This window comes from Arabidopsis thaliana, assembly GCF_000001735.4.
Source record: "Arabidopsis thaliana chromosome 1 sequence".
NCBI classification, from domain to species: Eukaryota; Viridiplantae; Streptophyta; class Magnoliopsida; order Brassicales; family Brassicaceae; genus Arabidopsis; species Arabidopsis thaliana.
Genome location: NC_003070.9, coordinates 29,411,834 through 29,437,015, shown reverse-complemented (window position 1 = coordinate 29,437,015; position 25,182 = coordinate 29,411,834). Strand labels below are relative to the sequence as shown.

General features: G+C 35.9%; 9 protein-coding genes, 2 long non-coding RNA genes and 2 other non-coding genes across 18 annotated transcripts; 5 read left to right on the top strand and 8 right to left on the bottom strand.

The window, feature by feature from the left end:
- The first annotated feature begins 341 nt into the window (after positions 1-341).
- TSD2 (S-adenosyl-L-methionine-dependent methyltransferases superfamily protein) lies at positions 342-4,187 on the top strand. 2 transcript variants are annotated; one of them, NM_001161003.2, is made up of 10 exons: positions 357-493; positions 594-862; positions 1,171-1,889; positions 1,959-2,088; positions 2,180-2,420; positions 2,510-2,723; positions 2,829-3,004; positions 3,090-3,393; positions 3,465-3,606; positions 3,685-4,187. In NM_001161003.2, the coding sequence occupies exons 3-10, from the start codon at positions 1,201-1,203 to the stop codon at positions 3,841-3,843; spliced, it is 2,055 nt and encodes a 684-aa protein (NP_001154475.1). In that variant the 5' UTR covers positions 357-493; positions 594-862; positions 1,171-1,200; the 3' UTR covers positions 3,844-4,187. The 2 variants fall into 2 exon arrangements, with proteins under 2 accessions (NP_177948.3, NP_001154475.1); NM_106474.5 differs by having other exon boundaries at positions 342-862.
- Positions 4,188-4,251: 64 nt separating this feature from the next.
- AT1G78230 (Outer arm dynein light chain 1 protein) lies at positions 4,252-6,964 on the bottom strand. Its single transcript, NM_106473.6, has 4 exons — positions 6,443-6,964; positions 5,312-6,353; positions 5,085-5,231; positions 4,252-5,008 (listed from the first exon to the last, which is right to left on the bottom strand). Exons 1-4 carry the CDS (start codon positions 6,788-6,790, stop codon positions 4,500-4,502), a joined length of 2,046 nt encoding a protein of 681 aa, NP_177947.3. The 5' UTR covers positions 6,791-6,964; the 3' UTR covers positions 4,252-4,499.
- A 1,485-nt stretch (positions 6,965-8,449) lies between these two features.
- On the bottom strand, positions 8,450-9,214 carry AT1G09797. The gene has a single exon (NR_139694.1). It is a non-coding gene; the product is annotated as an other RNA (long non-coding RNA).
- On the top strand, positions 8,594-9,251 carry AT1G09793. Its single transcript, NR_139693.1, has 2 exons — positions 8,594-8,706; positions 8,856-9,251. It is a non-coding gene; the product is annotated as an other RNA (long non-coding RNA).
- A 583-nt stretch (positions 9,252-9,834) lies between these two features.
- GRF13 (general regulatory factor 13) lies at positions 9,835-11,295 on the top strand (the record flags this gene model as incomplete). Its single annotated transcript, NM_106472.1, has 5 exons — positions 9,835-9,901; positions 10,228-10,537; positions 10,632-10,719; positions 10,835-10,944; positions 11,133-11,295. 5 exons carry the CDS (start codon positions 9,835-9,837, stop codon positions 11,293-11,295), a joined length of 738 nt encoding a protein of 245 aa, NP_565174.1.
- Positions 11,296-12,426: 1,131 nt separating this feature from the next.
- AT1G78210 (alpha/beta-Hydrolases superfamily protein) lies at positions 12,427-14,300 on the top strand. Its single transcript, NM_106471.6, has 3 exons — positions 12,427-13,360; positions 13,794-13,886; positions 13,984-14,300. The coding sequence occupies exons 1-3, from the start codon at positions 12,722-12,724 to the stop codon at positions 14,194-14,196; spliced, it is 945 nt and encodes a 314-aa protein (NP_565173.1). The 5' UTR covers positions 12,427-12,721; the 3' UTR covers positions 14,197-14,300.
- A 141-nt stretch (positions 14,301-14,441) lies between these two features.
- MIR775 lies at positions 14,442-14,564 on the bottom strand. Its single transcript, NR_139962.1, has one exon. It is a non-coding gene; the product is annotated as a microRNA ath-MIR775 precursor (primary transcript).
- Positions 14,565-14,655: 91 nt separating this feature from the next.
- AT1G09787 lies at positions 14,656-14,721 on the bottom strand. The gene has a single exon (NR_139692.1). It is a non-coding gene; the product is annotated as an other RNA (small nucleolar RNA).
- A 372-nt stretch (positions 14,722-15,093) lies between these two features.
- Positions 15,094-17,550, bottom strand: AT1G78200 (Protein phosphatase 2C family protein). Of its 5 annotated transcripts, NM_001334821.1 has the most exons (7): positions 17,035-17,550; positions 16,636-16,735; positions 16,498-16,539; positions 16,188-16,424; positions 15,816-16,101; positions 15,580-15,734; positions 15,094-15,503 (listed from the first exon to the last, which is right to left on the bottom strand). In NM_001334821.1, exons 3-7 carry the CDS (start codon positions 16,531-16,533, stop codon positions 15,366-15,368), a joined length of 852 nt encoding a protein of 283 aa, NP_001323238.1. In that variant the 5' UTR covers positions 16,534-16,539; positions 16,636-16,735; positions 17,035-17,550; the 3' UTR covers positions 15,094-15,365. The 5 variants fall into 5 exon arrangements, with proteins under 5 accessions (NP_001323238.1, NP_974168.1, NP_565172.1 ...); NM_202439.3 differs by lacking the exon at positions 17,035-17,550 and having other exon boundaries at positions 15,150-15,503; positions 16,636-16,833; NM_106470.3 differs by lacking the exon at positions 17,035-17,550 and having other exon boundaries at positions 15,150-15,503; positions 16,498-16,833.
- Positions 17,551-18,021: 471 nt separating this feature from the next.
- AT1G78190 (Trm112p-like protein) lies at positions 18,022-18,396 on the top strand (the record flags this gene model as incomplete). Its single annotated transcript, NM_106469.1, has 1 exon — positions 18,022-18,396. The coding sequence occupies one exon, from the start codon at positions 18,022-18,024 to the stop codon at positions 18,394-18,396; it is 375 nt and encodes a 124-aa protein (NP_177943.1).
- Positions 18,397-18,454: 58 nt separating this feature from the next.
- AT1G78180 (Mitochondrial substrate carrier family protein) lies at positions 18,455-20,179 on the bottom strand. The gene is made up of 4 exons (NM_106468.4): positions 19,682-20,179; positions 19,263-19,566; positions 18,647-19,114; positions 18,455-18,559 (listed from the first exon to the last, which is right to left on the bottom strand). The coding sequence occupies exons 1-4, from the start codon at positions 20,095-20,097 to the stop codon at positions 18,491-18,493; spliced, it is 1,257 nt and encodes a 418-aa protein (NP_565171.4). The 5' UTR covers positions 20,098-20,179; the 3' UTR covers positions 18,455-18,490.
- A 244-nt stretch (positions 20,180-20,423) lies between these two features.
- AT1G78172 (uncharacterized protein) lies at positions 20,424-21,539 on the bottom strand. The gene is made up of 2 exons (NM_001124145.2): positions 21,376-21,539; positions 20,424-21,271 (listed from the first exon to the last, which is right to left on the bottom strand). Exons 1-2 carry the CDS (start codon positions 21,484-21,486, stop codon positions 21,095-21,097), a joined length of 288 nt encoding a protein of 95 aa, NP_001117617.1. The 5' UTR covers positions 21,487-21,539; the 3' UTR covers positions 20,424-21,094.
- Positions 21,540-21,818: 279 nt separating this feature from the next.
- AT1G78170 (E3 ubiquitin-protein ligase) lies at positions 21,819-23,142 on the bottom strand. Its single transcript, NM_106467.4, has 2 exons — positions 22,641-23,142; positions 21,819-22,524 (listed from the first exon to the last, which is right to left on the bottom strand). The coding sequence occupies exons 1-2, from the start codon at positions 22,854-22,856 to the stop codon at positions 22,075-22,077; spliced, it is 666 nt and encodes a 221-aa protein (NP_177941.2). The 5' UTR covers positions 22,857-23,142; the 3' UTR covers positions 21,819-22,074.
- Between the last annotated feature and the right edge of the window lie 2,040 nt (positions 23,143-25,182).

The window sequence follows — 25,182 nt, the reverse complement described above, 5'->3', positions numbered from 1 at the left end:
ACGCTATAAAACAAGCTCGATACATCTACCTTAAAAAAGATCATTAACTTTTCTACATAAAAAAAAAACAGTCCCCGTAAAAAAAAATCATTTACTATCGACAAAATAACCTTTAGGAAATCTCATGTTTGACCTAACACATTTTTTCAACCGGTTCATTAATTCTATAAATGTCAAAATACTATTATTGAACATCTTCTAATATTTTTGGTCAACTACTACTATAAAGCATCTTCTAATTTTTCAGTCGACCAATTAGTGAACTTAATTAAAAGAAATAAATGTTTGTTTTTATGCACCGCCAAGATTTCATATATTTTTTTATGGGAAGAAGAAAGAGACAGAAAGAGAGGTAAAAAACATTAAAAAGTAGAAAGAAAACAGAGCGTGAAGTTAATACGATTATAGTACTAGTAATTAGCAGTAGATAGTACTAATTAGACATGTACCCATGGGAAGCTTCTCTTCGTTCTCCCCCCTTAAATACGCTTAGGCATCTCAACTAATTTACTCTCTTTCTTTTGTTTATATACCAAAGCCAACGGAAGTGTTTCTTAATTCATTTTTTGTTTGTTTTGGTTTAAATAATTCAGTGTCTCACGAGCTGTGTCGAGATTGGATCCATACAAAATCTGCACGACGCCTGCTTCTTCACTCTCTCCCACTGTTCCAGCTTCAACTCTCTTGATATACAGAGAGAGATAGAGATAAAGAGAGAGAGAGTGAGAGTGATAGCTCTCGGAGAAATTGAAGAAGACACAATCTGATTAGTATTCTCCAATATTCCATCAACTTTTTGCTGAGGGAAATCTCCAGATTTATAATCGTTTGTATATATATATATACAGAGCAGCGTAGAAAAGTACGATTTTTGCTTCTTTTCCTCACTCTTATTCATCTTCTTGATTTTGATTCGATTTGGTGTTTATTCGCTTGATTAATTTAAGGGTTGTTGGGGTTTTTTGTCCAATTTTTCTGGGTTTTCGTTCGATTTCGATTTCCACGAGTTTACCAATTTCGTCTCTCCTCAGAATTTGTGGATCTGCTTATGTAAAAATTGAGTCTTTTTACTTGTTTTGTTCGAATTTGTTTACAAACGCGTGATCTCGAGTTTCAGAGATCTCAAAGCTTAAATTTTTATAATCTGATGGACTTGTTTTTTATTTACAGGGATCTTAGATTTATAGCAGCAACAAAAAAATGTCAATGCCACTACAACGTGGCATCTCTGGAGTACGAGTTTCTGATAGCAGTGATGATTTGAGAGACTCTCAAATGAAAGACAAAACTGAAAGAGCTCGTTCTACTGAGAACAACAACTTAACCTTAAGGTTTCCTTTTGGTTTCCTCTTTAGTAATCAATCTTCTTCCAAACACGGTGGTGGTGGCGAAAACGGTTTTTCTGCTGATCCATATAGTGCAAGAAGCAGGCATAGATTGATGTTGTTGTTTCTCAAGATCAGTTTGGTTCTTATTGTGGTTATTGCTCTTGCTGGTTCTTTCTGGTGGACTATTTCCATTTCGACTTCTTCCAGAGGTCATGTATATCACAATTATAGGAGGTTACAGGAGCAGCTTGTTTCAGACTTATGGGATATTGGGGAGATTTCTCTTGGTCCTAATAGGTGGAAGGAGCTTGAATATTGTAATATAGAATCTGAGAATTTTGTCCCTTGCTTTAATGTTTCTGAGAATCTTGCTCTGGGTTACTCCAATGGTGATGAAAATGATCGGTTTTGTGGGCCTGGATCAAAGCAAGAATGTTTAGAGTTGCCACCGGTGAAATATCGAGTCCCTCTTAGGTGGCCGACTGGTAAAGATATAATCTGGCATTCTAATGTTAAGATTACTGCTCAAGAAGTTGTGTCTTCTGGTAGCATAACCAAGAGGTGATGAATCGTTGCTTCTCTCTTGCTAAAGTTGACTGGTTCCATTGCTAATGATGCATTTTTTTCCAGGATGATGATGATGGAAGATGATCAGATATCTTTCAGGTCAGCATCTCCTATGTCTGATGAGGTTGAAGACTATTCCCATCAGATCGCTGAAATGATCGGGATTAAGAAGGATAACTTCATAGAAGCTGGTGTAAGTCACACACACATTCGAAAGAGTCAATCTTTATCTATCTCATTAGTTCAGTTTCTTATTTGCTATTTTCCTTTTAATACTGTTTCAGGTGAGAACTATCTTGGATATTGGATGTGGTTATGGTAGCTTTGGGGCACATCTATTGTCCAAACAGATTTTAACTATGTGCATAGCAAACTACGAAGCTTCGGGTAGCCAAGTTCAGCTAACACTCGAAAGGGGTCTTCCTGCAATGATTGGCTCTTTTATATCAAAGCAATTGCCATATCCTTCTCTTTCCTTTGATATGTTGCATTGCTTAAGATGTGGCATTGATTGGGACCAGAAAGGTAACAGTTTAATGACACCCCAGAATGATTTTTTTCATGTCCTTAACCCGATGGAAGATCCAACTTTACTGTTTCAATCTGCTGTGTAGATGGGCTTCTCCTTGTAGAAATTGACAGGGTTCTCAAGCCCGGTGGTTACTTTGTATGGACATCTCCGCTCACAAACCCTCGTAACAAGGATCATCTTAAAAGATGGAACTTTGTTCATGATTTTGCTGAAAGCATCTGTTGGACTCTTTTAAATCAGCAAGATGAGACAGTTGTCTGGAAAAAGACTATCAACACCAAATGTTATAGTTCCCGGTCAGTGATTCACACACACCACTGTTGTATTACAGAATCTGCATATGGATACATTTATGGTTATTTATCAAGTCCTCTAAAAATGGATGCTTTGCCTATAAACAGGAAACCTGGAGTGGGCCCTTCTGTGTGTACCAAAGGGCACGATGTTGAGTCTCCTTATTACAGGCCGCTTCAGATGTGTATAGGTGGAACACGTAGCCGGAGGTGGATTCCCATTGAAGGCAGGACAAGATGGCCTAGCCGGTCTAACATGAACAAGACTGAACTTTCATTATATGGTTAGTCTCCGTAGTAACAAATTGCTTCTGAATCCATATGTCTGCAGTTTTTGTTATCTCATTTTGATTCCTGGGGTTGGTTTAGGTCTTCACCCCGAGGTGCTTGGAGAGGATGCTGAGAACTGGAAGATAACAGTGAGAGAATACTGGTCTCTCTTGTCTCCTCTGATATTCTCTGATCATCCAAAAAGACCCGGCGATGAAGATCCATCACCGCCTTATAACATGCTCAGAAACGTACTGGATATGAATGCTCAATTCGGTGGTCTCAATTCCGCCTTGTTGGAAGCAAGAAAATCAGTCTGGGTCATGAATGTGGTCCCTACAGCTGGACCTAACCACCTCCCCATGATACTTGACCGTGGCTTTGTCGGAGTTTTGCACAACTGGTCAGTTCAAAAGCCTTATTGGATTTTCATTTTAGCCATAGAAGTGTTTCTGAACATCTCTTTTTCTTCAGGTGTGAACCATTCCCGACTTACCCGAGAACATATGACCTGGTACATGCAGACAATCTCTTGTCGCTTCAGACAAGTCAGCCCCGAAAAACATGTCTACTTATTGATATATTCACAGAGATTGACCGATTGCTTCGTCCAGAGGTACACATTTGTTTACTTTGTAAAGAACATTATTGTTTCTTGTATTCTGGTAGCTATAATAAACAAAACTTTGTACAGGGATGGGTGATAATCCGTGACACGGCACAGCTGGTGGAAAAGGCGAGAGAGACGATAACGCAGTTGAAGTGGGAAGCTCGAGTAATAGAGGTTGAAAGCAGCAGTGAACAAAGACTTCTCATCTGCCAAAAACCATTCACCAAGCGACAATCAATCTGAAGAAGAAGAAGAACATAGACACAGGTTTTTCTCCACTTTTTTAATTTTTTTGTTCCAATGCCTCACATTTTGGAATCAAATCATCCAACTTGTGTTGGCGATACGGGGAAGAAAGGAGGAAGAGATGAAATATATATCCCGCCGGGGACGTAAGACCGCCGGTGAAATTTCTTTATCTGGTTCCGTGAGTTCCCATTTTACAGAATCTAGATTTTTTTTTTCTTTACAACTTTGGTTCTATAACAACTCTTATTATACAGCGAAAAAAGAATATGATTCAATATTTGTGAAGATGTTTATGAAATAAGTTCAAAGCTTTTTAGTAAATTTTCACTGAGTTTCTCTGTTTGTTCACCGAATCCGAGATACTTACCCAACATTGTACCGTACCGGAATTAACCCGAGATTAGTTACGATTCTTTTTGAAATTGATTATATGAAAAATCTCCAAAATTGAGTTAAACCGGAAAGTGTTATTCGGTTTTACATGTTTCCGAGAACCGGATCAACTAAAAAGTAAAAAGACAGTAAACCAGAATTGAAACCGAACCGGAAACATAAGCGTTAGAAAAGATGCTGAATTATAAAATCAAAGAATGGAGATGGCTTTGCAATTTGCATTGGCCAATTCATGAGATTCAAACAAAAAGAACAATTCAATGTGATGGCGTCCCTGCAGCTGAAGTTTTTCTTAGTTGACGTTGGCTTCTGTTTTTGGATCCACGTCCTTTTGCAATGTGGCCTCGGTGGTGAACGCTAGGGGAGGCTGATCCAACAACACTCTTGGTGGATGTTCTTTTGCGCCTGTGGTGCAAAGAATCTCCACCACCAAACGCAGCTCTCGCTACACTATCTTTGAGAACTTCCCTGGCTCGTTGTGGCTTAATGAGCTGCTTGTTATGGTAAACTAGCTTAGGGAGAAGGCTGGAAACGGTCTTGCGTAGCTGGTCCTCGCCTACATTGTTCTGGATCGGGTTTCCGAGGATGTTCAAAGCAACGAGAGAGTTGTAGTTGGCTACAAGCTGGCCTATTGCTTTGGTGGTGGCGATCTTGTTGAAACTAAGATCAAGAACAATAAGTTTCAGCAATCTGTGTAAGCCTTCTACATTGCTGATCTTGTTCCCAGCTAGGTATAGTTCTTTGATCAGTGTACAGTTTGATAAACCTGATAAATAGCTTTTGATTAAGACAGGGAAACAAACAAGCATTGTATGTTTTCTACTTAATGACTGCAATCTTACCTTGTCCAATGCGAGAAATTCGGTTGTAACTTAGATCGAGTACTCTTAGGCGTGTCAAATCTCTTAGTCCTTCGATAACACTGATCTTGTTCTTGGAAAGGTTCAACGCGTGGAGGCCCTTAGGAAGCGATGCAGGAGTAATTTGAACTGCAGTAAACAGAACAATGTCCAGTAAGCAACACACACTTTAGAAAACAGAACAATGTGTAGTATCCAAGAGTGTGTACCTATGAAGTTGTTTGATAGATCAATCGACTTGAGGCTGGTAAAATGTGAGATGCTCGGGATAGCTTTCAAGCCGATGCTCGAGATGTGAGCCACGCTCGATGATTTGCTCAGCGATTGAATAAGGCTATTTGCGTGCACTATAGCCTCTGAGACGTTTCCGGACTGAACCACATTTCCTAAGGGTGATCTCTCAGTATTAGGAGAGGTTGGGAAGATGGCCAAGACATCCTTATCCTCGTTCACTGGAACCACGGTTTCGACATCCAGTCCTCTTACCCACTCGTCCACTCGCTTCATTGACGAGGACTCGGCAGAGAACGCGACCCACTGATTATGATGAGGCCACAAGTTTGATGACTGGTTGGTGAAATCAGCGCAATAGTTTGTAGATTCTTCTTCATGGCTGGATTGGTTGTGCTCAGCAAAGTCAGAGGTGTATCCAGACTGCTGGTTCTTGTTTAAAGGCTGTGACTTTAGCGAGACACGGTGTTTGTGAAGGTTCCTATGGCTCCATAGGAACAACTTCCACCAGAGCCGCCGGCTCCCAGAGGGAAGTATCTGCATCGACGAATGTTTCTTGAGCATCACTCTATCTGCACTTCTATGAGACCTCACTGATTCATTACTAACTGGAACGGTCTCTTTCAGGTCATGGAGATCAGAACCATGGAACCGGCCATTAAACTTGCTGAGAGTGGAGCAAGATCGTTTAAGCTTAGGAGACGTCACCCAAGCCGTAGTTTTGCCTAATCCAGGATCACTGACGTGACCTCCTTCATCCTCGTCATTGTCATCGCCGTTTTCAGAAGTATCTGTGACTTCCTCCTTGCTTTTCACAGATTCAACGGCTCGTTCGTGAACGTGGAATTTAGAAAACTCACGGTTCGTTGAATCCTTATCGTCACGTTCATCTTCGCCGTCATATGACTCGTGCTTGATAGGACTGTCCTTGTTGTTAGGCTCATCATTCTCCAAAGGCTTCACTGGCTCTTCAAGTCTGATCTGAAGTATTCTCTGCGTTTTCTGAGGTTTTGAATTCCCCTGTTTCAGCCAACAGAACGAGTTCAACGCAAAATCTGTTTCGCCGGAATATTCACAAGAATAATACTAAATAGTAGTAATTACGTTACCTTATTTTTCTTTCTACGGATAAATCCAAAGCATGGTAATATCTTCATTTTAGAAATTAGCCGTAATCTATTGGAAGTTGCGAGAGCACCAAATCGATGAATATAAAAGAAGAAACGACGCCGGAAAAAAAGGAAGCACTTCTTGATCCGACCACAGTCGAATCCGCCGATGTGTCGGCCAGAGTTAAAGATAGCCGCACTTGTTTTTAAATTATGTTTCACCAAATACAAACGACCACAGCCACTAAACAAAGAGAGAGGGCAAAAAACAGAGGATAGAAGGAGAAGAAGAAGAAGAGGATGAATGAAATGGACGTGTTTATGACAGAACATGCAAAAGAGCCACATGTGACTTAAATCTAATGGTGTTTTCGTTAACTCTTAAAGACAGAGAAAAAGATGTGTGTACGTATTTATTTCTTTTATTCTTCACTTTCAATTTTCAACCATAATTATAATAATATATTATTCATTCCTAAAATTTTAATGTATTTCTATCTATGTATCCGCGTCCAATACACGGAGTTTCTTATTTATATATTTCTTCCCTATTATAATGTTTTTTGAATAATAATCGCAATGCATTGAAGAAACATGATTAGTTGGTGGCAACAAAATTAATTAAATACATTAAAAAGCAGTTAAATATACCATATTTTTGTATTATATATATTGACATCAGATTATATATTTTTCTAGTGATATTTTATAACAAAATTTAAAGTAGTGATATATATTAATGTGCTGAAGTTTGAAGGATTTGAAATAAATTCTGATGGATTTTAGGTGTAAAACTCTTAGGTACGAAAATCCAAACTATAACTGATAAATTCTTATACTGTTAGATTTTTTAAATTCATACTTTTTTGTTTTTGATAAATGAAATTTATACTTATCCTCATAATTTGTAGAAAATAATAAATTATGTAGCAATAATGAAATGTGAGAACTTTTTTCTTCTCGAAATAGTTGTAAAGAAAAGACAAAACAATTGAAGAGAGTAAGAGAAACAAGAGATGGTAAGCATCAAGTCCGGTTTGTTGCGTCCGGTAGCTGCAAGTAACGACGTCCATCAAACTCTCTCCTGCTTTGTAGTCCACCCAATCTCACATGGACTCTAATTTCTCCACTCAATCTTAGCCGTCAAAGTCAGATATCTATGGTCCCACCATCATAATCGCAGCTGTTAGTGATGACGTGGCTATATTTCATTGGTAGCACTCTATATCCATGTAATGGTCCCTTATGTCGTGTAACATGCTCCAAAACATACAACTCAAATCATTTAGAATAAAATAAAACAACTCATACCTGACAACATTATTGCAAGAATATAATTACTTTTGAAGATTATATTGTATGGTTATGCAGTAAACATTAATACAATCATACTGTGTTTTTAAATAGTGTTCGATTTTTAAATTATTGAAAATGATAAAGAAAATCAGGTTCCAATTAAAATATATACTCCATTCTTGTACGAGGACAAAAGAATCAAACATCAGATAGAAAATATATTTAATTTATAAATTGTTAGTGCTTTTTTCTGGGAAAATGACATTCCTTTTTGTTTCTAGATTCCTTTTCATTTTCTTACAAAAAAATCATGAAACTTGGCACAAAATCTTATCGTTAATCACACAATCTCTAAGAATAATTAATTTCAAAACAAATCCAAACGGTTATAAGAAAATATGCAAAAGGTGGACGTAAGCGATATGAAGTTAAAACCATTTTGTCCTTCATTTTATATATACGTGTCGTTACAATTTTTTTTTTTTTTTTATGTCGTTACAAGTTACATTAAACATACTAAAGAAAATCTACTAACATTTTGTTATGTTATCTCCACAATAAAATCTTATTAGATTTGAGCAATAAACTAAACAAATATTATAAGAGAATGGGTCCAATCTAAATATAGTACGGACGATTTGCCTCAACGATTATTTTGAACAGAATAAAATTTCAACACTTATAGATAAAAGCTACATTAAGATAATTCTACATAGAGTCAAAAAAAAGAAGAAGAAGATAATTCTACATAAAGATAAATGAATGAAAAAACCTCATAATATATTATAGTTGCATATATTCAGAAATCAGAATAATATGAAACGAAATAGTGAATTTTGGTGGAAAGCTGGTATTTTTTGCACTGGTCAGAGTCGGTTTAGTAGTAGTATGATGGGAAGTTTGAATGAATCAGCCAAACACACTATTCAAAGAACAAGTCAATGTCTTTTAATTTGCAGATAATTAAGGTGATGCTCTGTTCCTCGTTTGTAGTAACAGAAGTTGATTCTCTGTCTTTTATAAAAAAAGAGGTAATTTGGATTACCTCATTTCGGCTATCACCAGAGGCATGATTCTCTGTGATAAACATTCCCGACCCCGAATCTTCACTTCAGGGAAGACCCGGACACCAGACTGCAGTCTGGTCATGACGGAGTCACAATAAACTCCTTTGTCATTCATCTTCCATTGACACTCAGTGGAAGCCAACCATCATCACTCGATGGAAGTCGAGAGGAAACAATTTTTCCTTCTCACTCGGGGTACCAATTTCGTTACTCGAACCCTGGTGCGACTCCAGCATCATGCTGAGTCACTACCACTTTGCTGGGTGAGTATTGGTGTCCCTTTTCTATTTTATAGATAATTAAACGTTTTAAACACACAACTTAATTCCGGGTTTAATCCGGTTCACTAAAGATTTTCATAACCAGAATATATTACGCGTATGTGGATCATTTACCACCAAGTCAACATATTTTAGCCAAGAGGGAGACTTAAATATCGTCGTATTGTTTATTTACGGTTATATCAATCTCTTATTTTTTGGGTTCTAACTGTTGGGCTTTTAAAAGGCCCATACTATCGTCCAAGTATATATGGACTTCTCCACCAACTTGTGCAGATCTTCTTCTACTTTAATGTTTCTATAGAAGCATAATAGTAATAAGATTAATTTCATCTGCATCCTATTTTATAACTTTAATATAGTTTTTTAAATTATTTCAATTTAAATTAATGAATGAAAATATCTAGATATATTAAATTTAAATAACATTAGTAAAACATATGTAGATATTTGTTCATTTTACAAAAGTATACCTATCTATCTTTCTTAGTTTTTTTCCTTTATTACAAACTATTTTTTGTCAATCCTTTATTACAAACTTGGTAGTATCTTATTTATTTGATTTTTAAGTTCATTTCTATATATCATCTGATAAACGAGATCTGCTTCGACACATAATTGGATTCAACAATCCATATATATTATATATATATATATTTGTCACCATATATATTACATTTCTATCAACATCGAGCATCCCTTAACTCACATAATAAACATAGACCGAGAGAACTTAGAGATCAAAGTTATGGAGAATGAGAGAGAAAAGCTGATTTACTTGGCTAAGCTCGGTTGCCAAGCTGGAAGATATGATGGTATCACATATTCTCACATATTTGCCCTTTTCATAGAGATAGTTGATTTGATTTAAACTAGGAGGTTAATTATCATATTGGTTTATGTTTTTCATGTTGTCACCGATCCAGTTTGTGTGTTTTAAACAAACTTATGGTTACTCGAATCATATGATAACAGAAGATGTGTTATGTCTCTCTTCAAATATCAAATCATTTCATTTGATATCTATTATCAGGGTCTTAGAAATGCCCAAAATTACTCTTGTATACGAAGAAATCAGTGTAGCAACTTTATCCATCTTTCTATAACCTTATAAGAAGTAACTAAGCGGTTGTTGTGGCAGATGTGATGAAATCGATGAGAAAAGTATGTGAGCTTGATATAGAGCTAAGTGAAGAGGAAAGAGACCTACTAACAACTGGATACAAGAATGTCATGGAGGCTAAGAGAGTTTCATTGAGAGTAATATCATCCATTGAAAAAATGGAAGACTCGAAAGGAAACGACCAAAATGTGAAACTGATAAAAGGACAACAAGAAATGGTTAAATATGAGTTTTTCAATGTTTGTAATGACATTTTGTCTCTCATTGATTCTCATCTCATACCATCAACTACTACTAATGTCGAATCAATTGTCCTTTTTAACAGAGTGTAAGTCATATTCCGTTATCATAATCATGATCAACTCTTTTTTTTTTTTTTTTTTTAATTAGCATTTTGTTATATTGTTTCTTGGTATGTGTAGGAAAGGAGATTATTTTCGATATATGGCAGAGTTTGGTTCTGATGCTGAACGTAAAGAAAATGCAGATAATTCTCTAGATGCATATAAGGTCTTCTTTCAATCATGTTTACCCTCAACTTTAATATTTTATTTTCCCCTATTTTCTTCGAAATATTAGTTTGGAAAAAGCATGGAAAAACATGAAAAAGGCATATATTTTGTAGGTTGCAATGGAAATGGCAGAGAATAGTTTAGCACCCACCAATATGGTTAGACTTGGATTGGCTTTAAATTTCTCGATATTCAATTATGAGATCCATAAATCTATTGAAAGGTAATATCACATTTGCTTATAAATAAAATAAGTGCGGCGTTTCAAAATCTATCAAAAACTTTGTATATATAATAACTAATTTATATTTTCATTGCCAATTAATTTTAATGAACAGTTTTTTACAGTTTTTTGAATATCTTAGTTTCTTACAGTTAACTAATAGTAATTTTATATGTGAATTTATACAGCGCATGTAAATTGGTTAAGAAAGCTTACGATGAAGCAATCACTGAACTCGATGGCCTTGACAAGAATATATGCGAAGAGAGCATGTATATCATAGAGATGCTTAAATACAATCTTTCTACGTGGACTTCAGGCGATGGTAATGGTAATAAGACAGACGGTTAGAAAATGTAATTTGAGGCGATATGATGAAGGTAAATCATTGATCGTGTTTATCAGGTTTAATAGTTTACATAACTCAATTAGTCTTCTTGTTAACTCCTAGTTTACAATAATACTGTGTATTTGTTTTTTGTCGTCTACTGTGTATTTTAACTCTCGGCTTTGTGCTTTGGTTCATCTATCATTTCAGTTTTATATACAACTGTTCCACACCATTTTGATCATCATGCACTAATTAGTTATCGAACTTTGTAAAACTATAGCATCATTTAATCCAAAATATTTATTACGAGTATATAAGTACATACATGAAGCCACGCCAGTAATAACCTGATACATGCAAAGTACATCTTAAATATTGTAGTAATAAGTAAGCTACCAACATATCTACCACTTTGTCTTCAATTGATTGTCCTCGTAACGTGTCCTAAACTCTAATTAAAATTAGGTTAGCCATAAGCTGAAGAAATGAACGTTTTTTTATTTCAAATAATTCTGTGAAAAATGATTTTTTTTTCTTCTTCTTCTAGAGTATTGGCGGATTCAAGACTCTCCAAACTTTGACAAAGAAAAGACGCTTATAACCAAAATTGACAAAGCTTTCTAAGTCGTCTATATAATTTTTGGTCTTCAACAAAATATCTGTGTCTCAGTCTAATATACTTTTCTTTTTAAGAAAAACTTGAATATTAAGTTAGATAGTCGAATTTAATTTCCCAACCTACGCACTGTCGCAACCTTATGTTCACATTAAAGACTAACCACATGCCTCTCGATCTCAGATACAAAGATTTTTGTAACATTCGTGCCATCTACTTTTTATCACAAATAATAACAATTGTATGTGCTGCCAAATAAAAAAGCCTATACTTTAGGTCACATAACACACATTTTGCACACAACTTCATTCAATTTCGTTTTTTCTCAATTTCGAAAAATTAAATAATCCAGACTCTTTGCCCAAAAAAATAAAATAATCCAGACTCTTGTAGAAAACCTTTTTTCTCTTACTAGAATAATGTGTACACATGCAATGCAATCTTTTGACTTATAGATAGAGTTTACATGAGACCAAAATACAAATAGATACATTAATATAATTATATAACAAATTATAAGAAAAGAAAAAAAAAACAATTTACGAGGAACGATAAAAACGTTTTATTTTCTCTTAACACAAATAAGAAATTCGTAAATTATTAATTATTTTACATGTGATGCGACTCCAGTCACTCCACCGTTATAACTTATAACCACATTTCAATTTAAGTCTCCTTCAAATTTATTGTTAATTAATAATAAAAATGTGCTCATTCGTAATAAATCCCCCAACCGATACCAGAGAACCAAACACAACACAACACAATATCTTTCAACTCAAAATCTTTTTCATTTCTCTGTATCCTCCTCATATTTTTATTCTTTTGTAATGACAGGTTGCTTTAGCTTGTCTGAAGCATTAGAACGAACTTACAAATCCGGGTTCAAAAGATCCGGTCTACGACCCGTAACCATCGACTTGAAAGATGGAACCGTAGTCAACTTTTGGGTATCCAAAACCAAACCCGAATCCAAACCCAAACCTAATCTCCTCCTCATCCACGGCCTCGGAGCTACTGCCATCTGGCAATGGTACGACGTAGCTCGCCGTCTCTCACGTTATTTCAACCTCTACATCCCCGACCTAGTCTTCTTCGGCGGATCTTCCACGACCCGACCCGAAAGATCCGATATTTTCCAAGCCCAAACACTCATGCGGGCCTTAGAAGCCCAATCCGTCAAAAAGTTTAGCCTCGTCGGTCTTAGCTACGGCGGATTCGTTGGTTATCGAATGGCGTCGATGTACGCAGACGCGGTGGAGAAGGTGGTGATATGCTGCGCCGCCGTGTGCGTGGAGGAGAAAGATATGAAAGCCGGTGTTTTCAAGGTGTCGGATCTTGATGAAGCTTCGAAGATTCTTGTGCCGGAGTCTGTGAAAAAGCTCCGGGAACTTATGGGTTACATATTTTACAAACCGGCGTTGGCAAGACTGGTTCCTACTTGTCTTCTCCATGATTTCATCGAACATGTGAGCTACTTTCTTCTTTTTTTACTTCTTCAACCAAATCATATTACGACACGTGTCTACATGTCTTAAGAACATATACTATACGAAAAAGTGATTTAAATGTTGAAAATCTAGTAAGTGCGAATATAGTTTAGAAATAGTAAGATTTGAACTTTTAAAGATTCTATCTGTTTGAAGATAATGTACTTAAATTGTCAACTTGGAGTTTAAAGTAAAATTTGTCACATTTTGAGTTAATGGGTTCATTAGATCTATCAACATAATTGATAATTCCACTAACAGATCTTATATAGTAAATAAAATTCGTTCGGTAGTTCTTTGTTGAATACTAAGACACGGTAAAAAACGAGTAAACATTATATTCGTGCCAATAAGAATTATATTTGGTGTTCTTTACAATATATTTAACTTGGTACAATGTGAAACTACACAGGCTTTGACAAGAGATAATATGGAAGAGAAGAGAGAACTGATCAAAGCCATACCAAAAGACAGAATAATCTCAGAGATTCCAAAGCTCAAACAGGTATCAAACAATCTTCTTCCTCCAAAATTTGTCATATGTATTCACTCTTATAAAAGTAATTAGTGAGTCCTAATTTTAATTAATGGAATTAACGCAGCCAACATTGATAATATGGGGAGAGCATGATCAAGTGTTCCCATTGGAGATGGGCAAGAGACTTGAGAAGCATGTAGGAGATAATGGGAAACTCGTTATCATCAAGAGAACTGGTCATATCTTTAACTTCGAGAAACCTAAAAAGTTTATCAAACTTCTCAAATCTTTTCTTCTAGAGACTAGTAAACCACAGATTCCTGTCTCTAATGTTTGATTCTTAGTCATCGTTTTGAAGATCCTCTCATAAGTAATTTCCAAGGATTAATAACATATATATCATTTTCACATTACCACTTCGTTGCTCAGTTTTAAGTTTAATTTGTTGTCCACAAGATAAAGTTTGAATCATTCAGTGCATATCACAATGAAATCATCAATTAGGCAAAGAGAATACAATCAGAGTCAAACAAATAAAAGTTCGAATCTTTATACACATTAATTCCAAAATTATCAGTTGATTTTAAACATTGGCACTGCTAGACATCGAAAATGTCTTTGAACAAACCAAATATTGGGTATTCGAAAGTTGAAATATTGGAATGTTGAAAGACAGTTTCAATGTCACGTAGTGCAACGTTTAAATCCTCTTATTCAGTCGCCAACCGCCATGATGTTCTTTCATCAAAATCCTCACTCCAACACTATTATGTTAATACGAAGAAAAACTAAGAGATTATGTACCACAAAGAGGGATAATCAGCAAAGAAGGAAGAACAACTCTGCAAATTATAAAAAAATCCCTCTCATAATGGCGATTGATCTGTGCCTCCAGAACAAAGCTAACAAGAATAATCTTGCTGCTGAAAGAAGAGGCATCTTTCTCTTTATCAAAAACCAAAAATAAAAAACCCTAATTTTCTTAGTCTATCATCAATGATTAAACGAGAACAAATTTGAAAGAAAAACGATTCGGCTTTGAGAACCATCAAGAACACGATTATGTTAACAGAGAAGAGCATTGGTATATATAGTGTCCGCCTCCAGCTTCAGAAACCCTAATTTCCCTTTAGGTCTAACGTTTTATGGGCTATAATGGGCCTTTTCAATAAAGCCCAGAAAAATAATGAGTCTGTCTGATATGAATGCAGTTGACTGAATGATTGTTTATTTTCTTGTTAACATTGATTAATGAGTAGATGATTAATTATCCACGATTCCAAGAACAAATTGAAACCATTTAAAATCGACTATTCTTTTCATGTAATTTATATGATAAAATATCTGGTTTGTCAAACTAGTAATATATAATAGTCCTATTCAAACTCATGTTCTTAAAAATGCACAAGTAACCAAGACCCAGAATCAAACTAAACCGGACCCCAAAAGAATCATGGTGAAGCAAAGGAAGCTCCAAATCCAATATAAGCTGAGTCTTCTTGGTTATCATCTAAACCGGACAACAATGCAAGATATGTCATCCTTGCTGTTTCTTTTCAATGCTTCAGCAACTACTTGCCTCGCCGCTTCCTTTGGATCTTTCAACTTCTTAGCTACATCAACTGCTTCTTGGTTTGACATCACCTGTTCAACCAAAAACTCACTTCAATAAACACCATTTATCCTTTACTCAAATCCAGACTACAATTCGCAACTTTACCTTCGAAATACCGTCACTAGCCAGAATAAGAAAATCTGTGTGACTATCAATGGTTACGTCCTTAATCTCAGGCTCTGAGTTCAAATATGCTTTAAGGTTTTTATCTCCAAAGACACGAGAGACCGCTAACAAACCGTTCACTCGAGGAACATCACCTGTTCAATTCACAAACATCAGAATCATCCTTATATCTAATAACCTTATATAATGAAAGATCACTAAAAGCTGCTCTTAACCTGGTCTGTTGGTCACAAATCCACCTTTACTCTCAATCATACTCCTCTCAGTATCATCATCAGGATCATGATCAACACTCATCTGTTTTGCTTTACCTCGACTAGAAACAATAGCTCGTGAATCACCAACATTAGCTATCCACAAAGCTTTCCCATTGATCAAAATCGCAGTCACAGCAGTCGAACCACCACTCTCTAAATCCGTTCTATTATCTGCTAAAATCTTTTGATCTGTATTCTCATAAGCTTTCGCAATTGCTCTTCGAGGATCAACCAAGAACTCTCCCTAGAAGTAAACATCAAACTATCATCACACATACTAAACATACATAACACACACACAAAAAAGCAACAATCTTTAATAAAGCTTACATCTTTAAGGATATTAGAGAAGAGATGTTTCTGCAGATAAGCAGCAACATGATCACCTTTATGACCATCAAAGATTGCAAAAAGCCCCAATTCATTGCCATTGAAATTGGTAAACTTAGCAACATGATAATCCTCCATTGAATGGTTAGATTTCCCTTTTATCAAACTAAATCCATACTTGATTCCTCCTTCACCGTTTCTTCCTTTACCCGAGTTTGATTTTTGTGCTACCACAACCTTAAAACATTACCAAAGATCACAAAACTTTACAGAAAACACTGAGGAAATGAAAAAAAGTTTGGATTTTTACTTGTGTAGCGGAACGAGAGCAGCAGATCTTGGGCATTTGATTCTGAATTGAACAAAAAAATCCGCGAAATTTACGATTTTGAGTTGAGAAATGGAAGCAAGAGACGAAATTGAAGAGAGAAATGAGAAGTAAACAAACCCTAAGTTGGGTTCAATTCCGCAACTACGGAGGAATGATCAACGACGAAGCTTTGGCTCTCCTTCGTTAATGTCGTTTTCTTGAGAGAAATTTATATCCACTGAAATCAAATTTAATAATTCTGGTTTGGTTTTTTTTATTCACACCCAAATCTAACGTTATTAAGTTATTAACTATTTGACTTTGGTAACTTGCTTAACACAAATGCATACAATTAATTTTTTGGTAATTTACTGACATCTTAGTCCAACTTAAAATTTTGGAAAGCAAACTAAGGTATTGTTTTTGATATTGCTTTAATAATAAATATAGAGCTTATATTCAAAATAGGCATTTTAAATAAAGTTCTTTCAAAATAGGTATGTTCTACAGTAGAATATAATAGTGTCGACTTATTACTTTAATTGAGACAATTTTGCCCCTATCTTCTTCTCCTCTTCTTCTTCCCCTTTCTTCTTTTCCTCTTCTTCTTCATCGAGCATGGTTGCAAAATCTGACCAAATCAATTTCTTCATTATTTTTCAAGCAAACTTAAAATCGTTTTTAATTATACAATACTAAACCCTAAGATAGTACATAGAGAACCCAAGCAAAAAAATTTATAGATTTTATTGAATTTTAGTTTTAATCAAATCAAACTCTTTCTCTCTTTCAAGTTGATGTGTCTATGCTTTGGTTTCTTGGAAAGATAAAGGAAGAAAAAGAAGAATAGGAAAGTGCAAGTTGTAGGATTTGGGATATTTTTCGTGGGAGTTTTCTGTGATTCAACAATTCTTTGGAGAAGATGATGTCAATGACTGGAGGATATAGATGACTTTTCACCAGGGAAGAGTATCTGTTTTTGAATGTTATGTAAGAAGTGCCTTAAAGTAAATATATAACCAAAATAAATGCCTATTTTGTAATTAACTCATAAATATATATTAGTATATTAAAAAAAAAAAAAAGTTTGTCTTTCTTAAATTGATATACACAATAAACTTTTTCCATGAAATTTTCCAATATTTTCTATCATTTCGATTATTTGAACTCTTTTGTCAGTTTGTGTTTAATCTTATGCAAATTTATTTCTTTTTGTTGTTATCACATATTTTGTAAATTTGTGATTAATTTATAATCCTAGAATAAAACGAAAACCATGCTTTTGCTTGGCCACATAAATAGTCAACGGTTGACTCTTGACTGTCAACCATAGACTTGGAGACTTTACTGATCTTCTCGTATCTAGTTATGGGCCTTACATGGAAAAGGCCCATTTAGAAAAACTGAATCATAATACTCATAAAAAGCTCGCAAGTCCATTAGGGTACATCGTCAGCTACCAAGACATTTTTTCGTCTTCGTCGCGCGTCTCTTGCTCGATGCAGAGAGAGAGAAGGAGAAAAGATGAGGTTGATAGTGCACAATATGTTGTCTTGCAACATTAAAGGAGTGGTCAACAAGTTTCCTCTGCGAATCGAAGCGGAGAAGGTAACAGTAAAAGAGGTTGATTTCAACCCGGATTTTCTCAGGTACATGTTTGCCAAAATCGATTGGAAGGCTCTAGTGGATGGTGCACGTTCTATGGAATACACCGAACTTCCCGATAACGCACCAGACACGACGACGCTGGAATCTGACGAAACATTCCTAAGGAAATTCCACCACGCGTTGCTCGAGCTTCACCTTGAGGAAGGCTCACTCGTCTGCCCAGAAACCGGTAGGAAGTTTTCGGTTAGCAAAGGAATTCCCAATATGCTTCTCCACGAAGATGAAGTTTAAATTAAGCATTGTGTTTTAGATTGATTCATCACGCAATGCATTGTGTAATGGATGATTCTTTAAGCTCTAGTACTCTTCCAATATCATAATCTTGTTATTCTACTTTAAGTACTATCTTCATACACTCGTAGACAAAGTAACTTATTGAAGCCGAAGGCAATACCTGGAGATGTGAAACAGAACATATCAAGCTTTTGGAAACAGTAGATACACAAGTTGAGTTTAGTAATGAAACAAGTATTATGCAAACCTGGAGCAAGCTAGGTAAAAGTCCAGCGTATAAAGCTGGGATCCCTCCTCTTTCAATGATATTGAATCCCATAGCTAAAGCATTGAGCTTGTTTTTACCCATCTGCATCTGAAGCTGTCGTCTCACTACTTCGAAAGGATAAGTGGCTACTTCAGTACAAGCACCTGCTATAGCACCGTACATGAGAGTTCTGATGGGTCCTAACTCGAGCCTGTCTAGAGCATTGAGTTCTTGTCCCTGCTGCTTCATGTCTATCAGTCTTTTCCGGCCTTCTGGTGTATGCAGAAACGATGACTTAAGGATGTCGTAAACGCCATAGAAAACTGCACCGGACAGAGCCATGCTTGCTATGGACGGCACTAGACCCTTGTAGAGGGAGAACAACCCTTCTGTTTGGATCATATACCGAAAAGCTCCTCCGATTCCCCCCAAGGCTTCTCCACCCCGAGCCACTAGTTTGGTTCGTATCTGTGCCAGTAGAAGAACACATTTCAGTCAAATTGGTTACACATGCTCATAATTGTCCTGTCGAACACTAACAGTAGACTTATGTCACTCTAAAGCAGAGAACTTTGTCATATTTGATCTAAAATGGTTTAAGGAATCAAAAACATACAGTGTCGAGTGGCAAGCAGAGCACAGTAGCAGTAATCCCAGCAGCGGCACCAGCAACGAATCTTTCAAAGTTGGTTGCTTCTTGATTCCCAGCGATTTTAAGCAATTGCTTTCTATAGGTATCATAGGCACAAAAATTGACGGCTTTGAAAGGAGCAGTTCGAAGAACATTGAGCAAATTACCTTTCCAGAATCCAGTCAAGCCCTGTGTAGTTGCAATTGACTTAGCAACCACCAACAAGTTCCTCTGTTCACCACGAACTGTATATTCAAGCTTTAGTCTCTCAAGTGGAGCTAAGAATGTTCTGCCATCATCAACAACAAAAAGTGTAATATTAATACCAATACAAAAAATCATGGTTTTGGTTCAGGCATTTCATCAAACAAGTTATATGCGCTCTGATTCAATAATATATATACTTTGAAACCATGGCAGCTACAGCACCAGCCCAGAGATGCTTCCTTGTGTTCATGGTCCCGCGTCTCCTCACGCCACCGATAACACTTCGTTTTCGATTATCCTTGCCGGGAATTTCGTCGTTTTGCGCCAAAGCCTTCTTACATTGCTGCTCAGATCTGTCTTTACTCAAGCTCACGGACAGGAACATAAAGTTCTTACCGGAGCGGAGACGGGTTTTGTTTCTCCAGTAACCGGGGAAATGCAGTGGCTCTGAGTCGGAGCATTTGGAGGAGATAGAGTCGAAGAAGGAAGAGGAAACGCCTGGTGGTTCGAGAAACAGACCACCGGTGCTGAAGAAAGCTTCATTGGATAGATCGATAGAGCTGGTCGAAGAAGAAGAAGAAGGATCGTGAGGATAGATATCGAGTCCTGACATTTGGATAATGAAAGGAGCAAAATTGATTTGAATTTGTAGAGAAAAGCTAATTTGTGGGAATCGGCCAAAATTGAGTGGTTGGACCGGTGGAACCGTTTTTGGGCTTTTTATACTTTAAATTCTGTGGCTCCAAAAGTAAAGGTAAGGAAAGCATGAAATTATTGATTCTGAAAAGGATATAATGCTGAGGAACTATATGTTAGATGGAGTTTTCTAAGATTTTAACCCCTCTTAATTATAGGTTTAGCAGCAGAAGATGCAGATATGAGATATCTGAATCAAAGTCCCTTTTCTTTGGCGTTTTCTTTGTAGCACAAAGCCAATCACAATGAGAAACTGAAGCCAAGCTCAGAATATGAAGCCTAGGAATATGAGGCCTCTGATAACAACAGTCAGGAATGAGCATGATGTTACAAGAAGATTGTTGCAATAAGAATTAGATCTCCAGAGGTCAAAGCCAAGCATGATGAGGAACTGAGAAAAGCTCAGATTCAGGCTGCTCTGACTTTGAAAAAATAACACTCAGAAACGAGCATGATGTTCAGTTGAAAGCATTCGAGATGATGATTGCAAGAAGAACAAGATCTTCAGAGCTCAACCAGTAAGTCTCTGCTAACAACATTCAGGAACGAGCACTCATGTTTTCAATTGAAAGCATTCAAGAAGATGACTGGAGCAAGAATTATATATCTAGAGGTCAAAGCCAAGCAAGATGATGTACTAAAACAAGTTTCACATTCAGGAAAGAGCATAATGTATTCAGTTAAAAGCATATAAGAAGATGATTGCAAGAAGAACTACTAAATCTCCAGAGTTCAAATAGTTAAGTGTTTATAACAAGATTCATTCATTAGAAGATGCAAACGTTAAGTTTTAAAACTAATGACTGACTTCTACAGTTATCCGATTCTTCTACTGCACAAATCTCGACTTCTAAAATAGTTTCCTTACTCTAATAACCATAATGTTGCATAAGCTGATGATTCCAAGGGAAGGATCAAGTAGATCCAAGGAAGAAGACAAGGAAGAAAGTGGAAAGCAACAGTACCAAAAAGACGAGAAGAAGCAGTTCCATCAATCCGCAAAGCTTAATCCGATTCATCTTTATCTTCACCATGGTAAGCTTTCTCCTCAGATCCTCTATCTCTCTTCGCGTTTCTCCTTTCTCCTGCTTCTAAACAAAACACCAGAGATGAGATTTCGCATGGCAATTTCGTAATTTAAGAGTCGATTGTAGCAAAATCGATTCCAATCGGAAGAAGAAGGGATCGAACTAACCTCGCCGGCGGAATCGATTGTGCGAGATGATGCAAGTGAATAGAGAAGCATCGTAGCTCTGGCGCAGCGAATCGCAGTGAGATCTCGGGAAAATTCGTCTTTGCTCGCCATCGTCTCTCTGCTTCTTTCTGTTTTTGATTTTTTGAGTTTCAAAACTTCTACGCCAGATTCTCAATGAAGGGTTCAATGTGACAGGTGTCAATATATGATTAGTTGACTCTACCCGGAAAATGAAAATGTCCCACTTCTATTTTCGAGATTTTCCCTCCAAAGTGTTTTGGGGTTAGTTAATTTATTTAATGTCAATAGTACAAATAACACAAGCATCGTCGCTTGCTACTGAACCATTGGTAGATTCAAGTTAAACCATTTTACCTCTGGTTCTATTATTGATAGTGACTACACTCGGAACTCAAACTCTGGTATATCTTACCTTGAATAAAGCTATTTAGTCAGTATCCATATATGTTTTAGTGCAATACTAGTTGATATTATTCCGTGTGTACGTGTTATTCCCCAAGTACAATTCAATGCAAAATACTGATATGTTTAGAGATCTAAAGCATGATCGTTCATAGAAGCAGAGAATTAATACAAACTTTCTGGTACTTTTAGTATATACATAACTTTGTCCATATCTAGTCTCTTGGCTTATTATCTGCCGTACAAATTTTATAGATTCAGTAACCTTGAAAGAGCCTAGCATAGAAGCCTAAGCAAATTTGATGGTTTAAACAGTTTTGTAGAGCTGTGATCGTGTGGGTGCATGAACTTGCAGTTGGGACAAACAGGAGTTGATGTACACAACATAACCAGCATGTGGCATTTCATGCAAACTGTTGTTACCATCTCTTGCCCCTTGTGATCAACATCGTTATCATCACCACCTTCAAACGCTAGCCAGGATGGTGATCGACTTAGTCCTGTCCCAATTATGCTCTTCTTACTTGTGTTCGTCAAAACTTTAATCTTTGATGATGATACTGTTTCATTGTGAATTGAGGAGGATTCATATTTCTTCGTTGTGGTTCGTGAAGGTGAACCTGAAGGTGAAAGGTTCAGCTCAAGGTCTAGGCTCATCTTAGGTTGTCCAAAAATCACTGGATCTTTGGGATATGCCCTATGCTCATCAGATGTTCTTGAATATCCCTGAAAATATAAGTATCGTTGTTTTAGATGCATGTTTATGCACATATCATAACGCATATTTATCTTCATATTGATACAAATATAAGATACTTCAATTCATATATGAATATAGATACCTTAGTTTGCCAATCTGATGGTAGAGGAGTGTGGAGATGAAGTTCAAAATCAAAGGTAATTGATCTCATACTCTCCGATTTTGGTCGTTCATTGAACAGAGTGCTCTGTGATTGATCTTCTTGTTTGCTCTTCTTGAATGAATTGTGAAACTCTTCTCCACAGACTGTGAAATCCCTCTTTCTAGAGTAGAGGGTTCCTTCTTGTCGAGAAACCATTAGCCTTAATTAGTCTTGGTTTCCACTGAGTGGTTTCTTAAGCTTTAAAGAAAAATTTGAACTATCTTTTTGATCGTGTGAGGAAATGAGCAGATAGACTTAAAGAGTAACGTGATGATCATCACTATATATATACATGAAGGAAAATCTCCAGGGGAGTTATTGTCTCTACCGGTTCATATGGAGTAATTGAATTAGATACCATTATGATAACAAAAAAATGGTTTGATAAATTAGATAATTGAAAGTGAAACTATTGTATTTTAATTTGGATATTTTAAAATTTATGGAGGAATAAAATAAACTAAAAAGAGAGGGGGAAGTAATGTGAAACATGATGTGTGAGTTCCAAGTTGGGTGTGTTCAATAACTCCAAACAGTCTCATTTAAATGCTTAGATGTGAAGTTCTAACCAACTTCTCTTTCTGTTTTCGCTTTCCTCTCAACCATCATCATCATCACCATATTGTCATCTAGACGTATGATGCATGTAAGTCTTTATTATGATGCATGTAGCTAGGTAGATGATGATGCGATAAAGAAGAGCGTTTTGTTATCACATCTTGTAGTAGAAAGAAACCACTTCGTTGTTGGTAAAATCATATGAATGGATTATGGATAGATGTATGTATGTATGTATGTATAAGTGTATGTACATGAATGATTAATGATGATGATAAAGATGGAGGAGGAGGAAGTGAGAGAAGAAGAGTTGGGAAATAGAGAGGTCAATAAATGGAGAAAACAATAAAGAGAATTAAAGATGGGAGAAGGGAAGGTTGATGAATTGATGAATGCCGATGCAACTTTAATACACACATTAACTCCTCCTACTCCCATTTTTGGTTATATAACACAAATATACACAATACTAACCAACCTCCTTCCACAATCATTATTATTCTTTCTTTTTTTTTGGTTTAAAAAAAAAAAAAACTAAGATATTCGAAATGAAATTCTATTAAGTTTTCAAATAGTTAAAGCCTTTCAACGGCCTCCTATCTCATGTCATGTCATGAGACATGAGCTTCGTTTCCTCGTTTATAATTACGACTCTTTGTGGCTATTTTCCTCATATATTCCCAACCTTTATTTTCTCCCTTTTTAACAATATGAATCGATGATATATTACTACGTTTTGCATAAATATATTTTCTTTTGCTCTTTCAATTAATGAAAAGAAAAGTCACAATGAAAAGTGACCATTTATAGTTTACTTTGTCAATAGAAATATCTTTGTGATTCACTTTACGATTAACGACGATTGGGGAAAAGAAAAACGATGATTGGGGAATATAGAACTTTGGTCTAGTGATTATTTCGAGAAATTGTCGGTCTAGTGATAATGTGATATGATAAAGAACAGCGACAAAAAGCCGTACGTGACACCGAGAGAGAAGGATGTATCATGTATGAAATGATTTTTTCTTCTTTTCTATTTTTCTTTTAGGTAATATCAGAATGTCAAGTCAGAAATCACTGCTTCAGCTATGTCTCGAATTACTATTAGTCAAGGAGGGTGATCATGCATTTTAAATTAAGAACCAAAACGTCGTATGAGCCATATTTTTCGTTTAGGGTTTGCTAGTTTGATTGTGTTTACTTTTTGTTTTCAGAGAAAACAAACATAACACTTTAGTGTGTTTATTAGACATCATATAAAATTCAATTTTCAGTGCAAATTAAAAATAAAATTCCAAATAGAACAACGAATTTCATTCTTGTTTTGCGGTTGCGATTTACAATAAAAAATTGTCTCATCTAAAAACTGCAGTTATTGGAGTATCAGACTATCAGTACTGTACTACACAAGTCACAACACAAGTATTTATGTTTGGATAAATCGGTCCATAGCCTTTAAACTCATGCCTAAATAGAACCTAATTGTTACATATGCAAACAAATTAAAACTATTCTTGAGAAAAAAAAACACTGAAGCTAAAAATTAAAATAAATAAAAACAAGCTTTGAAAGCTCCTAACATCCGCTAGCTCCTCCATGTATGCATATATAATAAAGATTCATGTCTCTTCTTCTTTTTTGTCAACTTCTCTCCAATTTATTTAAATCTCGTACTATAAACTCTCCCTATATATAAATACAATACTTTAAATTTCATAAATTGAATAATAAGAAATAAGAAAAAAAGAAAAAATGTGTTTGAAAGCTACATCGAATAATAAATACTAGTATAAATTAAATTGCAAGGTTAGATGGAGAATCATATTTCTGAGTCCCTCAGTTAATATAGTTATTTTTCTGAAATAAATTAGTTGTAAATTCCTGGTGGAAGAATTAAATATTTGGTACTTGTCTACCCGTTTCC

Bases quoted from the DNA above. Each gene is read 5' to 3' on its own strand.
- AT1G78170 (NM_106467.4), bottom strand. From the start codon at position 22,856: ATGGTTTCTCGACAAGAAGGAACCCTCTACTCTAGAAAGAGGGATTTC. The intron at 22,525-22,640 runs GTATCTATATTC...TTATATTTTCAG, and splicing joins CATCAGATTGGCAAACTAAG to GGATATTCAAGAACATCTGA.
- TSD2 (NM_106474.5), top strand. From the start codon at position 1,201: ATGTCAATGCCACTACAACGTGGCATCTCTGGAGTACGAGTTTCTGAT. The intron at 2,089-2,179 runs GTAAGTCACACA...ATACTGTTTCAG, and splicing joins ATAACTTCATAGAAGCTGGT to GTGAGAACTATCTTGGATAT. The intron at 3,394-3,464 runs GTCAGTTCAAAA...CTTTTTCTTCAG, and splicing joins GTCGGAGTTTTGCACAACTG to GTGTGAACCATTCCCGACTT.
- AT1G78200 (NM_001334821.1), bottom strand. From the start codon at position 16,533: ATGCCCAAGATCTGCTGCTCTCGTTCCGCTACACAA. The intron at 16,102-16,187 runs GTAAGCTTTATT...GTTTACTTCTAG, and splicing joins TCTCTAATATCCTTAAAGAT to GGAGAGTTCTTGGTTGATCC. The intron at 15,735-15,815 runs GTTAAGAGCAGC...TGAATTGAACAG, and splicing joins ATTTGTGACCAACAGACCAG to GTGATGTTCCTCGAGTGAAC.
- AT1G78180 (NM_106468.4), bottom strand. From the start codon at position 20,097: ATGTCAGGACTCGATATCTATCCTCACGATCCTTCTTCTTCTTCTTCG. The intron at 19,115-19,262 runs GTATGTTTTTGA...CTACTGGCACAG, and splicing joins TCTGCTTGCCACTCGACACT to ATACGAACCAAACTAGTGGC. The intron at 18,560-18,646 runs GTTTGCATAATA...TCACATCTCCAG, and splicing joins TTTTACCTAGCTTGCTCCAG to GTATTGCCTTCGGCTTCAAT.
- AT1G78230 (NM_106473.6), bottom strand. From the start codon at position 6,790: ATGTGGCTCTTTTGCATGTTCTGTCATAAACACGTCCATTTCATTCAT. The intron at 5,232-5,311 runs GTACACACTCTT...TGTTTACTGCAG, and splicing joins TCTATCAAACAACTTCATAG to TTCAAATTACTCCTGCATCG. The intron at 5,009-5,084 runs GTAAGATTGCAG...GCTATTTATCAG, and splicing joins AATTTCTCGCATTGGACAAG to GTTTATCAAACTGTACACTG.
- AT1G78210 (NM_106471.6), top strand. From the start codon at position 12,722: ATGACAGGTTGCTTTAGCTTGTCTGAAGCATTAGAACGAACTTACAAA. The intron at 13,361-13,793 runs GTGAGCTACTTT...GAAACTACACAG, and splicing joins TCCATGATTTCATCGAACAT to GCTTTGACAAGAGATAATAT. The intron at 13,887-13,983 runs GTATCAAACAAT...GAATTAACGCAG, and splicing joins AGATTCCAAAGCTCAAACAG to CCAACATTGATAATATGGGG.
- AT1G78172 (NM_001124145.2), bottom strand. From the start codon at position 21,486: ATGGCGAGCAAAGACGAATTTTCCCGAGATCTCACTGCGATTCGCTGC. The intron at 21,272-21,375 runs GTTAGTTCGATC...TGTTTTGTTTAG, and splicing joins CAATCGATTCCGCCGGCGAG to AAGCAGGAGAAAGGAGAAAC.